Source organism: Neophocaena asiaeorientalis, unplaced genomic scaffold (genome assembly GCF_003031525.2).
Source record: "Neophocaena asiaeorientalis asiaeorientalis breed wild unplaced genomic scaffold, Neophocaena_asiaeorientalis_V1.1 scaffold183, whole genome shotgun sequence".
NCBI classification, from domain to species: Eukaryota; Metazoa; Chordata; class Mammalia; order Artiodactyla; family Phocoenidae; genus Neophocaena; species Neophocaena asiaeorientalis.
The window spans coordinates 4,640,895-4,653,943 of record NW_020175199.1 but is presented as its reverse complement, the minus strand read 5'-3'; the positions used below and the strand labels follow the sequence as shown (position 1 = coordinate 4,653,943).

Here is a 13,049-nt window from a genome sequence, read left to right as displayed (position 1 = left end):
CATTATCAAACTGTGTTATCTAAAAATCTGACTCTCCCAATTTACTGCCATGTTCCTTCTGGTTGGTCTAGGTCAGCCTGTTTACTTTTATTATTTTGGCCTAATCATCTGTAGTATATTTCACTTTCAGAAGTATCCTGTTTCAGACCATAAATTATATGGACACCCTACATATGATGGTATAGTCCTCCTGGGAAGAAGGTCCAAAGAGCTCTTGCCAGTGGGTTCTTGACCCATCTGATAGGCCTTTGAGACATTCTTTTTTTTTTTTTTTTAACTTATTGAAGTATAGTTGATTTACAATATTGTGTTAGTTTCAGTTGTACAGCAAAGTGATTTTGGTTATACATATATGTATATATCTATATACTTTTTTAAAAAATTCTTTTCCGTTATAGTTTATTACAAGAGACATTCTTAAATCAAGTCTAAGCTAGTTCCTGAATTGGCGAGTTGAGAACCCTGGGTTAGCATTTGAGATGTAGCTGTATCTGGACTTCTTTCTTCAAAATGACCTACCTTGGTCCCTATGTAGACCCGACTGTGTCATAGTCACTTATTCAATGTGAATGGGAAGAATAAATGGTGCCATCCTAGTCCTGTGCAATAAAAGATAACTAAGTTTTATATTTTAAATTTAGGTTTTTATTTAGGTTTAATTTTACTGTACTGCTTAAGCATTCTGATAATGCATTATTTTGAAACTTAGCATAACTGTTATTAGGTTATTCACTATACGTTAGCATATATTGGTCCTGGTGTGTCAAATATTTCATAGTAAATAGGAATTTTTTTCTTTCTGAAGGAAAATTTCTAACTTTTGTCACTGTCATGACTTAAAGTTGGAAGTAGTACTTTATTATTATAATGAATTAGGGGTTTTTTTTGTTTTTTTTTTTTTGCGGTACGCGGGCCTCTCACTGTTGTGGCCTCTCCCGTTGCGGAGCACAGGCTCCGGACTCGCAGGCTCAGCGGCCATGGCTCACGGGCCCAGCCGCTCCGTGGCATGTGGGATCTTCCTGGACCGGGGCACGAACCCACGTCCCCTGTATCGGCAGGCGGCCTCTCACCACTGCGCCACCAGGGAAGCCCAGTGAATTAGTTTTGAAAACATGTTTAAGTTTATCAGACTTGCATGGATTACTGTCACATTCTGGTGCAGAGCTGAGTGATTGCCCCAGGCAGATTCATGGGCAGTAGTCAAACTCTTTTCAAGAAGTATTGGCATAACATTTGGATAGACTGACAATAAAGATATTTTCTCTGTTTTTTTTTTTCAGGCTTTTGACTATGAACAGAAAAAGCTATTAGCAACCAAAGGTATGTGACACATTAATGATCTATACTTTGATTTTTTTTTTCAGTAAACACATAAAAGGTTTTTCAGTGTTGATGTTGAACTGAGAAATTGGACCTTCATAAAAGGAATCCCAGAATGTTTACGTTCAAGTTGCACAAACTTTGTTGAGGTTGAGTAGATTAGATCAATGGATTAGATCAATTAAGAAATAATGTATCATTTTAAAGTTTACCACTACTTTGTATAAAATGTTTTATGAGGATATTTTAAGGCATTTTGTGTTAAGAAATAATATTCAGTGATAATTTCTTTACGTATATCAAAGAAACAATACTCATCAATATCTTATTTAAGAAATTCATTAAAAATATCAAGCATTTGTTTTATGTTCTGTTTTCCAAAGCTATGTTAAAGAAACCGGTGGTGACGGAGGTCAGAACACCCACAAATACCTGGAGTGGCCTCGGGTTTTCTAAATCCATGCCCGCTGAAACTATCAAGGAGCTGAGAAGGGCCAACCATGTGTCCTATAAGCCCACAATGACAACCACTTTTGAGGTTTGTAGAGTCATGCCCTACCTATTCTTCCTGTCTGTTCTCTCAGCAGAAGAGAACAATCTTCTCTCCTCTCCCATTCTCTGTTTATATAAGGACAATCTATTAATGGTGATTTGTTTTCACTTCTATTCCTGTAAACGTATTGCTGTGAAATTGATACAATCCAATATATTATGAACTTTTATGCGTCTTCTCTCACAGTTGTTGATCAGCTGTGAAGGAGGTGTAAATTTGGATAAACTTGTTTTTGTTAGGGGGGAGAGTGTCATAAGTGATAGAGCAGGGCTGAGATTAAGCAAAGGACAGATGTAACATTCCATAAAAAATGTATAAAGAATCCCTTTATCCAAGGGTATCACTCGCAAGCCCACCATAGGAGGAAAAGGCAAGTATCCAACAACAAAAACAAGTTCTCAGATATGAGTTAAAAATTCAGTGTGTTCAGATGTGCCAGGAACACAGCAGGAGGTGTCACAAACGAGAGCTCCAAAAGGTTGAGTAGATTGAGCTTCCTCGATGTTGGCTGTAGCTCAGGGTGAGACTGGGAAGCTGGTATCCTCACCACGTGGAGAAGAGATCCAGGGTTCCTTGCTTCTCAGCTAGGCCTTTTCAGTTGGAGAGTGTCAGGTTTTGGCTGTCAGGCTTTTGCGAGTGGGGTGGAGTTAGAGCACATGCACACACGCTACTGGTGAGGCTGTGCAAACTCAAACATGGATGAAAATGATTAATCCAAGAATCACAGTGTTCAACCAGAACACTGTAGGCTGAAAAACAAATAGTGGTTAAAGGTTAGTCTAATAACTAGCATTTGTAGATTGACCTTCTTTTCTCCACCCGTTTTCTTTGTAATAAATTAGAATGCTGATGAAAGGCAGAAGCAAACATGACATTTTTTCCTTTGTCTCTCTGAGTCAGTGAAAAAGAAAATACTATTGAAATACTAAAAAGAACAGTCTCCTGTGAATTTCATTGTCAGACTTAAAGTAGCAACCTAGCTGGCTGTATTTAAAGATTGAAGTTACTGTCAGCAGCTAGAATGTAGGAAGCATTGTGAAAGATTTGAGGCTCTAGGAGGTACACCCCTCTTTCTGCCATTGTAGCTTTGAGAGAAAATAAACATCTTTCACTGGCAGAGACCTTAAAACTGCTGTGCTAATTCTTAGGCTTCCACTGATGTATTGAATACCGCAGCCTTCCATTCTGCTCACCCTCACCTTTGGCGGAGTGGAGTGTTAGGTGGTTGATTGTGTTTCTGTAGTTTCAGAGATGAAATATTTCACTTTAGAAATGCTAATTCACTTCTTTTCTCAAAGACCAGTAGTGTGACAGGTTGAAATGATGATCATTCTGATAACGTAGTTGTCAGGTGCAGGGGCTGTGGGGCCTGACAGCTACCACAGACACATGTACAGCTTTGATGAGTGACTTCACACCTCTGAGCCCATTTTCTCATTGCAGTTGTTTCAGGATGATGTGGGAGAGGGCATCCAGTGCTCAGCATGGTGTGCAGGAAGTTCTCAGCAATATTTAGCAGCTACTGTTATTTCCACTGAAGAACTTTACCCTGAAGAAAACCAAGAGCCTGATGAAAGATGTGTTCATATACATATATGAATGCTTATTACTGGAAGTATTTCTGCACATTCAAACTAGATATGCATTTTATATCCAAAGGAATACCTTAGAGTGTTATGTGAACACATAATGTGCTAGTAATAATTATCATAATTATATGGTACATTTTCATCCACAAGCGTATTTGATACCTATAAACTCCCAGTGAGGGAAAGGGGCCCAGATCAGTTAAGTGTCTTACTTGAGGTCATGGTAGTAGTTGTCAGAGAGAGGACTTGAATTCATTTTACAAAGTTTCTTTATACTCCTCTTCCTAATGGTTTAACTCAAGAGGGTACATAGCAAGGCGATATATAAATGCTCTAGAGCCATGTTATTGTACCTTAAAAGACATAAGAATCATTTGGAGCACTTAAAAATGCAAATTCTTCCCTCAGGATCTCAACTCATCAGGGAGGGAGCCAGCAGGAACCAGTAATCCATATTTTCAGCAAAAGTCTAGTCTGTTTCTGATGCAGCCTCCCTTCTGGAAACAGTGCTCTACAGGGACATAACATAAGGGGGATGGCACAGAAATCATGTCAGAAGCTGAAAGACTCTTCTGTTCTGGCACTTGTCCAAGGACAAGTAGACCACTTTCTGTGGGCAGGAATGTGCAGGGTCCGGACTCAGTGGCTGAATCCCCTCCTGTGGCTTTGCTTTGCTTTGGCTTTCTTGGGCTAGCCTGTTCTACCTTCCTGGCTAATGTCTAACAGCTCATTCACGTTGAAAGGTAGGGGAGAGGATGTAACCAGCGAGATCAGTGCAAGGGCATTCACCACGTTACCTGCTTTTATTCACGGTCCCTTTAAACACTGCTGATGATGAAATATAACCAAGCTTTCTTAGGGAATGGTTCTAGATTCTTCCAGGTGTGTAGGACTTGAACTTTTCTTCATGCATCCAAAAGCCATTGAAAGGAGGTGAAAGGGCCCTTACACAGCGTGATCTGATATTCTGAAGCAGCTGCTATCTGCAGGTGCCTGCCCTTCTCTTTATTCTGTTATAGCTCAGAGGGATTAAAAACTGGGCAATTAGTGAAGATTGTTTCTTTGGGTTAGAACACAGGGACAGGGTTGGGTTGAGAAGGACCTGGGGAAAAGTGAAGAGAACTTAAACAATTTTTATTAAAAGACTGACCACATCTCTGCTTGTAGCACTATTTTTAAATTGGAGGGTAGCTAGAAACACTCTTTTTCCTTAATCTTTTCCAAAGAAAAACAAAACCAAATAGACAAGTAGAATGCTGCTCTAGAGAAGCACACTTAGCCAGTAGGTCCTGATGGGTGAGGGCTGTTCGGTGTGTTGGGATCAAGGCACATGAGTTTCCTGCGCTGGGAAGCTTGCTTAAGGCAAGAAACCGAGGCTTTGAACATCTTGTTCAGATTTCTGAGAAACCAGATTTGAGCAGTTGTTTCCAGTTTTAAGGCATTTTTGAGAAATTAGCCTTTTCCAAAGAGCTCCTTTAGAGAAGAAGTTAGGTAGCTTGAGGCTTATTTTTGTTTTCTTCAAGACTCAAAAGTATGACCCTATCCACTTGATGATATACTGGGACAGCAAAGGTCAAACAAAAGGCTCCTTGACCTGCAATATTTTTGTCACATCAACAGAACTACAAAAGGTTTGGGATTTTCCTTTTCTTTTTGCTAGTCATCTCTTAAAGGCATTAGGAATGGTTACATATTCTCTGGAGCAAATAAAACCTGCATTGGGAATCAAAAAATGGTTTTTAATTTCCCCAGCACTAAGAGTAATGAGGTTGTCTGGTTATTGTAAGTCTTACAGACCTAAGAGTGGAGGTGAGCGGCTCTTCGTGATACTCTAGTTAGTAGATAACGAAGTAATAAATATCAAAAGATTATGTTTTACTTAATGTTTTTAGAAAACATCGTTTAGCCAGGTCTGATATAGCTGTGTGAAGTGAATCAGCTTAGATCTCAGATGAGTGGTTTTTTTGTACTCAAAAAGAGTTTAGATACAGAAGTTTTAAAATATATAGAAATACTACATAGTAATTCATTAATGCTTCTGGTAATTACCAATTTTGAGCATGTTCTTATTTCCCTTGCTTCGTGGGATAGGTTGAAGTATAATGTTAAAGATGGTTTTAATTGAAAAAGACCATTTATTTGGTCTTAGGAGCCTTCCTTTCCCTATGCCCCTTCCCACAGTTCAGCAAAGGGGATCCCATAGATGTACGAAAAGGTATCTGTGAGATCCAGTATTCTGCAAATATTTATTATTAAGGACCTTCTGTGTTTCAGACACAATTCTAGACACTAGAGATACAATGCTTGAATACAGATTCTTCCTTTCATGGACAGAGCTTTCTTTTTGGTGGGTAGAAAGAAATATGTAGCAAGTTAACAAGAAGGCATTAAGGAATAAAAGTCCCTGATAAATGTGAACAGAGGCTGCTTTATATTGGGTAGTCCTAGCTGGCTTTAATGAGCAAATGATGTTTAAGGTAAGACCTAGATGGCAAGAAAGGGCCAGCCTTGTGAAGATCTAGGAAAAGAGTATTAGGCCGGGGAAATAGCTGTCATTATCATCTTGAAGTCAGAACAGACTGGTAAGTTCATGGAGCAGAAGGTGGATGGGGCGGTGGAACATTGAAGATAAGGTTGGAGAGGGAGGCAGAGACTCAGTTACGGAGCACCTCAGCCCATGGTAAAGTACTGGAAAAGCATGGAAAGACTTTATACTTATGAGAGGCATGATTTTGTTCTAGTTTGCATTTAAAAAAAACACCTAGTTGCTTCATGGAAAATGGATTATTGGGGTGGGAGGCAAGATAGAATCAAAATGTCCATTAAGGAGGCTACTGGTGACAGTCGTGGAGATGGAGAAAAGTAGGTAGATTTGGGGTATGTTTAGATATGACATTGATAAAACTAACTGATAGATTGGATGTAGTGAGGGGAGAAGGAACGAATATGACTCTATGAAGTTTGGCTTGAGCAACTGGATGAATGGTCGCCACTGAGATTTAGGAATTCTGGGAGAGGGGTGGGTTTGGGTGCAGCTGGGGAGATGGTCATCAACAATACGATTTCAAGCACTCTAAGTTTAAAATACCTGTGAGACAGTAAAATGGAGGTGTCAGATTGGCAGCTCTGTGATGCTGAATTTCAGTAGGGAATTCAAACCCAGAGGTAAAAATTTGAGTCATGGCTGTTGTTAAGCCTTGACAGAGGTTGCGATTACTGATACTCAAGGAGAAAGTGTAGAGCGAGATGATAGGAATGCGGGGACCAAGTCCCAGGGTAATCTGACATTTGGAGTAGAAAAGGGGAGGAAGATCCTACAGTGGCTACAGTGAGGTAGGTAGAAAGCCTCCAGAGTGGTATTATAATGCCCCGAAGAAAGAAGCATTACAGCCCCGTACGGTCAGCTGTGGTTATGCTGCTGCGGGATTGAATTAAGTGAGTTTAGTGACCTGAAGAGTAAATGATTCTCTTGGAATCCCAGTAAACATAAGACTTTTAGAACCAGAGAATCTTAACTTTAATACTGTAGATATAGTACAAAGTATGGTACCTGTAATACAGTGATTAAATAAATGAATAAAGAATGAGTAAATGCAAGTTCAGTGCAAACTGTGAGATCTTTTAAATTACTATTTTTATTTTGATTTGGGGGAATTAAAAAAGTTAAAATTTCCAGGTACTTGTAATTTGTTGGAGCGATCATGTACTTATTTGAATGAGAGTTAACACAGGACATAATGCCAGATTCCTCTCCACCCTTCCACTCTTGTGAGCCTGGGAGTTCAATTCCTGTCAAAGCACTGGGTGTAGCTGCACCGCTTCCCTACTTGTCCTGTGAGATACAAGGCAGAGAATCTCTTCTATACCAGATGGAGGATTTGCCTTGTTCCCCAAAATAGAAATCCTCTAAATCTTACAGGAATGAATCTTTATACTGGGGGCTCTCAGAACTCCTCTGGGCGCCCTCATCATCAGCTCTCTCATAATGAAGGAAAAACACTTAACTGTGTGTATTTCCAAGTGTCCTTGGTAGCTGGAAGACAAAGACTATAGACAGGTCCCATAGCCTCTTCCTGAGAATCAGCATTCGTGGGTAACTGCATTGGCCAGCAATCGAAATAAATGATAAGTGGTCTAATGTGTATTCTTTTCTCCTCCCAGCCCGGGAAACCTACCTTATTAAACATTTCCTTATCTGGCTTTGATTGTTTTCAGGGTTCATCAATGTCCCTCTCGAGGTCCAACAGTCGTGAACACCTGGGAAGTGGAAGCGAATCCGATAACTGGAGAGACCGAAATGGAATAGGACCCGCAAGTCATAGTGAATTTGCAGCTTCTATTGGCAGCCCCAAGCGTAAACAGAACAAATCAAGTGAGCTTTGACTTTTCATCATACTTTTAGATGTAATCAGCTTGGAATTTGTTTAGTTGGTTTAGGGTAATGTTCAAGTATCAACTCTGGACTCTAGGCCTTCAAGTGTTTTGGATTACTCACAGGCCACCTCTTCTGAGAAGCCTTCCCTGTTTTTTTCCAGTGAAGCAGGGCACATGGTTCTCTGCTTTCACTGCATTTTGTATATGCTTTCATTTTAGCATTTGTCATACTGAAGTACAATTGCTTACTTACATAACTGTCTTTTCCTGTAGAATTTGAGCTCCACAAGTCAGGGACTACATTCATGCAATAAACACTTATTTAGTGCCCATGTGCCGAGCATTCTTTTAGGCCGTGCCTTCTTTCTTTTTTCTTAATTGAAATACAGTTGGTGTACAATATTATGTTAGTTTCAGGTGTACCACCTAGTGATTTTACATTTGCAGGCATTATGAAATGATCGCCACGATAAGTCTAGTAACTGTTTGTTTCTGTACAGGTATTACAGTATTACTGACCATATTCCTTACGCTGTGTGTGACACTCCTGTAGCTTATTTATTTTATAAGTAAGGAGGTTTGCACCTCTTAATCCCCTTCATCTCACTCCCACCCCCACTTCCCGTCTGGCAACCACCCTTTGTTCTCTGTATCTGTGAGTCTGTTTTCACTTTGTTTTGTTTTTGTCTTTGGATTCCACATATGAGTTAGATCATACAGCATTTGTCTTTCTCTTTCTGACTTACTTCACTTACCAAAATACCCTCTAGATCCCTCCAAGTTGTCGCACATGGCAAGATTTCATTTTCTTTTATGACTAATATTCCATTGTGTGTGTGTGTGTGTGTGTGTGTGTGTGTGTATACACACACCACCTTTTCTTTATCCGTTCATCTGTTGATGGACACTTAGGTTGCATTCATATCTTGACTATTGCAAATAATGCTGCAGTGGACATAGGGTGCATATATCCTTTTGAATTAGTGTTTTTGTTTTCTTTGGGTAAATAGAAGTGGAATTGCTGGATATGGCAATTCTGTTTTTAATTTTTTGAGGAATCTCCATACTGTTTCCCATAGCGTCTTCATCAATTTACAATCTCACTAACAGGAGGCTGTGCCTTCTTTCTTAACTTATTATTTCTTCTCAAATGTCTAACAGTGTCTGACACCTAGCAGGTGCTTGGTAAGTGTTTGTGGAATGAATATACGAATGAGTCATGCACACACAAACATCAGAATGATGTGGAAAAGGCAGGGATGTAAAGGAGTTGAGCAGAACGTGATCAAATTAGTATCTTAGACAATAGAAGTCTGCCCAGTCACCTTTGGCTACCAAAGGTGAACAGCAAGATTTTTCAAGATGACAAGATGTAGCTAACTGAAAGTATCAGGAAAAAAAGCGTTTAAAGCATCGGCTTTGAACAGATATGATTAAGATGCAGCATGAGTCCAGTGGTTGTGTCTGTAACAGCACCCACATGTCTGTATAAATAGGTAAACAGACGAGAACTGACACAGTAATCACAAGCTATTCCCCTAATACCTTATTTCAGGGTTTTTGATGAATCTGGACTCCTGCAACACATACCCTGGAGTATTTGAAGAATACTTGGAGAAAGGCAATCTAAATGAGCCTAGTAAACAGTAACAGCCAGTTGTTACCATCAATCAAGTGGGCCATGTTGTCAAGAGTCTCAGATTTGAAAAGACCAGTCATGGGGTCGGCCAAGTCTAAATAAGAAAGCATGGTCAACTCTTTCATTCCCAGGCGTACTGTCAGTAGTATCCTGGAGTCTTCCTGTTAGTCCTGGGCTAGGTCCTCTACTGCTGACAGGACAATGGAGCTGAGAGGCAGGCTGGTGCCAGGTGCACATCTCGGGGTGGAAATGATCTCCGTTTTATATTCCAGCATCAATTAGCTTTGTGCCTCTCTTCCTCTATCTTTATCCCCTTTCCTTGCACTGAATCCTGGATGATTAAAATTGACTGTGTGACTTAGCTGCATTGAAATTCAGGATTAGGGTTAAGATAGGGGATTCATTAATTTAAAAAGATTGATTAAAAAAGCACTGTTCCTTGGCCTTTGTCCGATGTTTTAAGAGCCTAGGGAGTTAAAAGAGAATATAGATACTATAAGTAGTTAAGATGAAATGTAAAAAAAAAGTTGTGTACCATAATAGATATTTACCACTAAGTATATTTTAAAATATTTTTTTCACTTTTTGCTGATCTCTTTGCTTAACTCAACATATGTAAATCATCATCATTTAAACATGTAATCAATGTAAAGGTATTTTACCCTGTCTTTGTTTCGTACTGTCTTTACATACGGTGTGTGGCATTTCACACTTGGAGTGCATTTTTAATCCGCACTAGCACATTTTAGGTGCTCAACAGCCACGTGTTGCCAATGGCTAGTGTACTGAACAAGCTTTAGAAAAGTTTTCTTGACACCCCTGTCAAGGTCACCAATGTCTAGGTTTTCTCTGGGTATCCCTGTTTCACCAGTTGTTCCACTGTAATTCCTCAGTAACTCCCTCTTTTTTTTTTTTTTTCCTCGAAGAAAGTAAGGTTATCATTCAGACAGTAAATTATGTGGTCAGCCTGACAGTAACCTCCGTGTTGTCAAGTCCAGTGGTCACTCCAGTGTGCTCATCACCCTCAAACCGGTACCTCACTGGTCATCCCTCCTCAATCTTTTTTGGTGACTCTGGGGCCTTACCTTCAATTGGTGGAGTGTTCCAGGGCTCAGCGCATCAGGGCTTGGTCCTGGGTCCTTTTCCCTACACATTCTTCCTACAAGAGATAAAATAACTGTTTTTAAAAGAAAGAGAAACCTTATCAAGAAATTCCTTCCGGGCTTCTCCCTGGTGGTGCAGTGGTTGAGAGTCCGCCTGCCGATGCAGGGGACGTGGGTTCATGCCCTGGTCCGGGAGGCTCCCACATGCTGCAGAGCAACAAAGCCCGTGAGCCGTGACCGCTGAGCCTGCGCGTCACAACGGGAGAGGCCACAACAGTGAGAGGCCCGCGTACCGCCAAAAAAAAAAAAAGAAATTCCTTCCAGTTGAAACATATATAGGATTTCTCAATTGGGAGATGAAAACAACCAGAGAAAGTGATTAGTGGCACCCAGTGCAATGCAGAACAAAATTCTTAGATTTGCTGAATGCACTGATCCCAGAGGAGATTAGATGGATCTGATACCTAGGTGAGTGTCCTTTGCCCTCATCAATCTGGGAATACCCCTGAAGCTGCACCTTTAGTATAAGAGAATAGAATTTCCACATGGATGAGAGTCAGTTGTTGGTCAGGGTGGTAGGAATGGCTGCATAACTCTGCTAGATTCTCCAGAGCAGCTCCTGAAGAGCGTTTGAATATTTGGTCAAGTACTTGGTGTGGCTCACTAGTCTGTCACCCAGCTGTGCACGTCCTTGGATCTGAGAACCACAGACAACATGGAGAAATCTTCGCCCACCAGATCAGTAGCAGAGCCAAGGCAAAGCTCGGCATGGCTGTCTTAGAATTTCCCCCAGGAGATGGATTTGTTTTTGTTGTAAGTTAAATCCAGGAACTCCAGCATCATTCTTTTCGTTCATATGTTACTCTTAATTTTGGAAGCTCTCTATTTCATGAACTCACTGCCCAATTATGTTTGAGGGAAATGAGATTTATATGTGATAATATCGTAGTATTTATATGACCACGGAAAAGCACAAGTGTGGATACAGAGGGCCAGCCTGCATCTAAAAGGAGCCTGTAACTTTCCTTACCTTTATTGTGTCCTAGGGGTCCTGCTTCCACTTCCTCGTTTAATTAACATCAAATCAGTTGTGAAGAGCCAGTGTTCCTGAATGCTCAGGGAGAATATGCTTAATGATTATTAACTACGGAGGCCCTATTGCCGAATTGCTCCCTCCCAAGTATAACCTTTTAAATGGCGAGAGCCTCCCTGAAAGCCTTAACCAGCATTTCCTTAATGAAAAGCCAGTGTTTCAGTAAAGGACTGCTGCATTTCTGCAGTTACTGGTCTGTTCAGCCCAAAACACTGAATCTGAACTATTTGAGTGGTTAAAACTTTTAATTAAACCATGCTCTCCCTGGGCATTTACACTTCAGGCCTGTCTTTCCTCTGCCTTTCAGCGGAGCACTATCTCAGCAGTAGCAATTACATGGACTGCATTTCCTCGCTGACAGGAAGCAATGGCTGTAACCTGAACAGCTCTTTCAAAGGCTCTGACCTCCCTGAGCTCTTCAGCAAACTGGGCCTGGGCAAATACACAGACGTCTTCCAGCAACAAGAGGTCGGTGGTTATTTATTTATCTTCCCAGGCATCTTTGTTTTGGTTGTGTGTATGATGACTTCTAGAATGAAATCACTCATTTACCTATGACTGTGTTTTCGCTGAGCATTTATTCAAGTCTCATAGCTTATTTTTGCTGCCAAGGAAATTGTCACCATCTTATTTCTTATTTAGTGCAACTGGTAAACACAGGATCGCAGAAATGTAGGAAGCTGTGTTTGCAAAAACACCTTCATCAGTTTTAGCTAAAAGACCTAATGAGTGCCTTGATTTATAGGAACTTTTGATTCACAAATTCCCTAAGGTCAGCAACAACTCTATATTTAATCAGATTTTACTCTTTCATCTGTTCTTATTTTTATTCGTGGCGCTCAAAAGTAAATAACAGCGTCTGAGATAAATAACTATGGTTGTTTGTGACACCATCCTAATCATGTTACTGAAGTTCTCACAGAAGATAATGCACTTTTTATACATGTTAACTTATTCATTAATTTACTGTTTGGGTTTTGCCTGAACTGAGGCAGAACTAAGATGTCTTCTGAAACATCCCTACCATGGAGTTTGGCCAGACTGATCAGCCGTGGCTGTGACGTACTGGCATAAAGAAGAGAGCCCCTAAGTGTGGTTCTTTCTAATTGTGTTGTCATATTACCAGGGCACAGCTAACTCAAGGCAAACAGAAAGTTAGAATAGTTCTCTAAATGTATCTGCTTTTCAAGTCCTGACATGGTCCAAGTTTCATGCTAGTTGGGCTTCATTTCATGTTAGATTACATGCCAGTAATTCCCTGGCATGCATCAGTCAGTAAATAATCTAAGATTTTTATTATAAGGCGCTTTATATCATAAATCTAATGTATTGCCCATAACTTAATTAATTGCTGAACTTTTTTCTTTAACACCAAGAA

The 13,049-nt window shown here is 40.3% G+C and overlaps 1 protein-coding gene across 2 annotated transcripts in view; it reads left to right on the top strand.

The window, feature by feature from the left end:
- Window positions 1-13,049, top strand: part of BICC1 (BicC family RNA binding protein 1) — a 297,957-nt gene that overhangs the window by 274,435 nt on the left and 10,473 nt on the right. For both annotated transcript variants that reach the window (XM_024765245.1, XM_024765246.1), the window contains exons 16-19: window positions 1,281-1,320; window positions 1,704-1,858; window positions 7,678-7,834; window positions 11,979-12,139. In XM_024765245.1, the coding sequence (XP_024621013.1) occupies window positions 1,281-1,320; window positions 1,704-1,858; window positions 7,678-7,834; window positions 11,979-12,139 (513 nt within the window). The remainder of the gene's footprint in view (window positions 1-1,280; window positions 1,321-1,703; window positions 1,859-7,677; window positions 7,835-11,978; window positions 12,140-13,049) is intronic.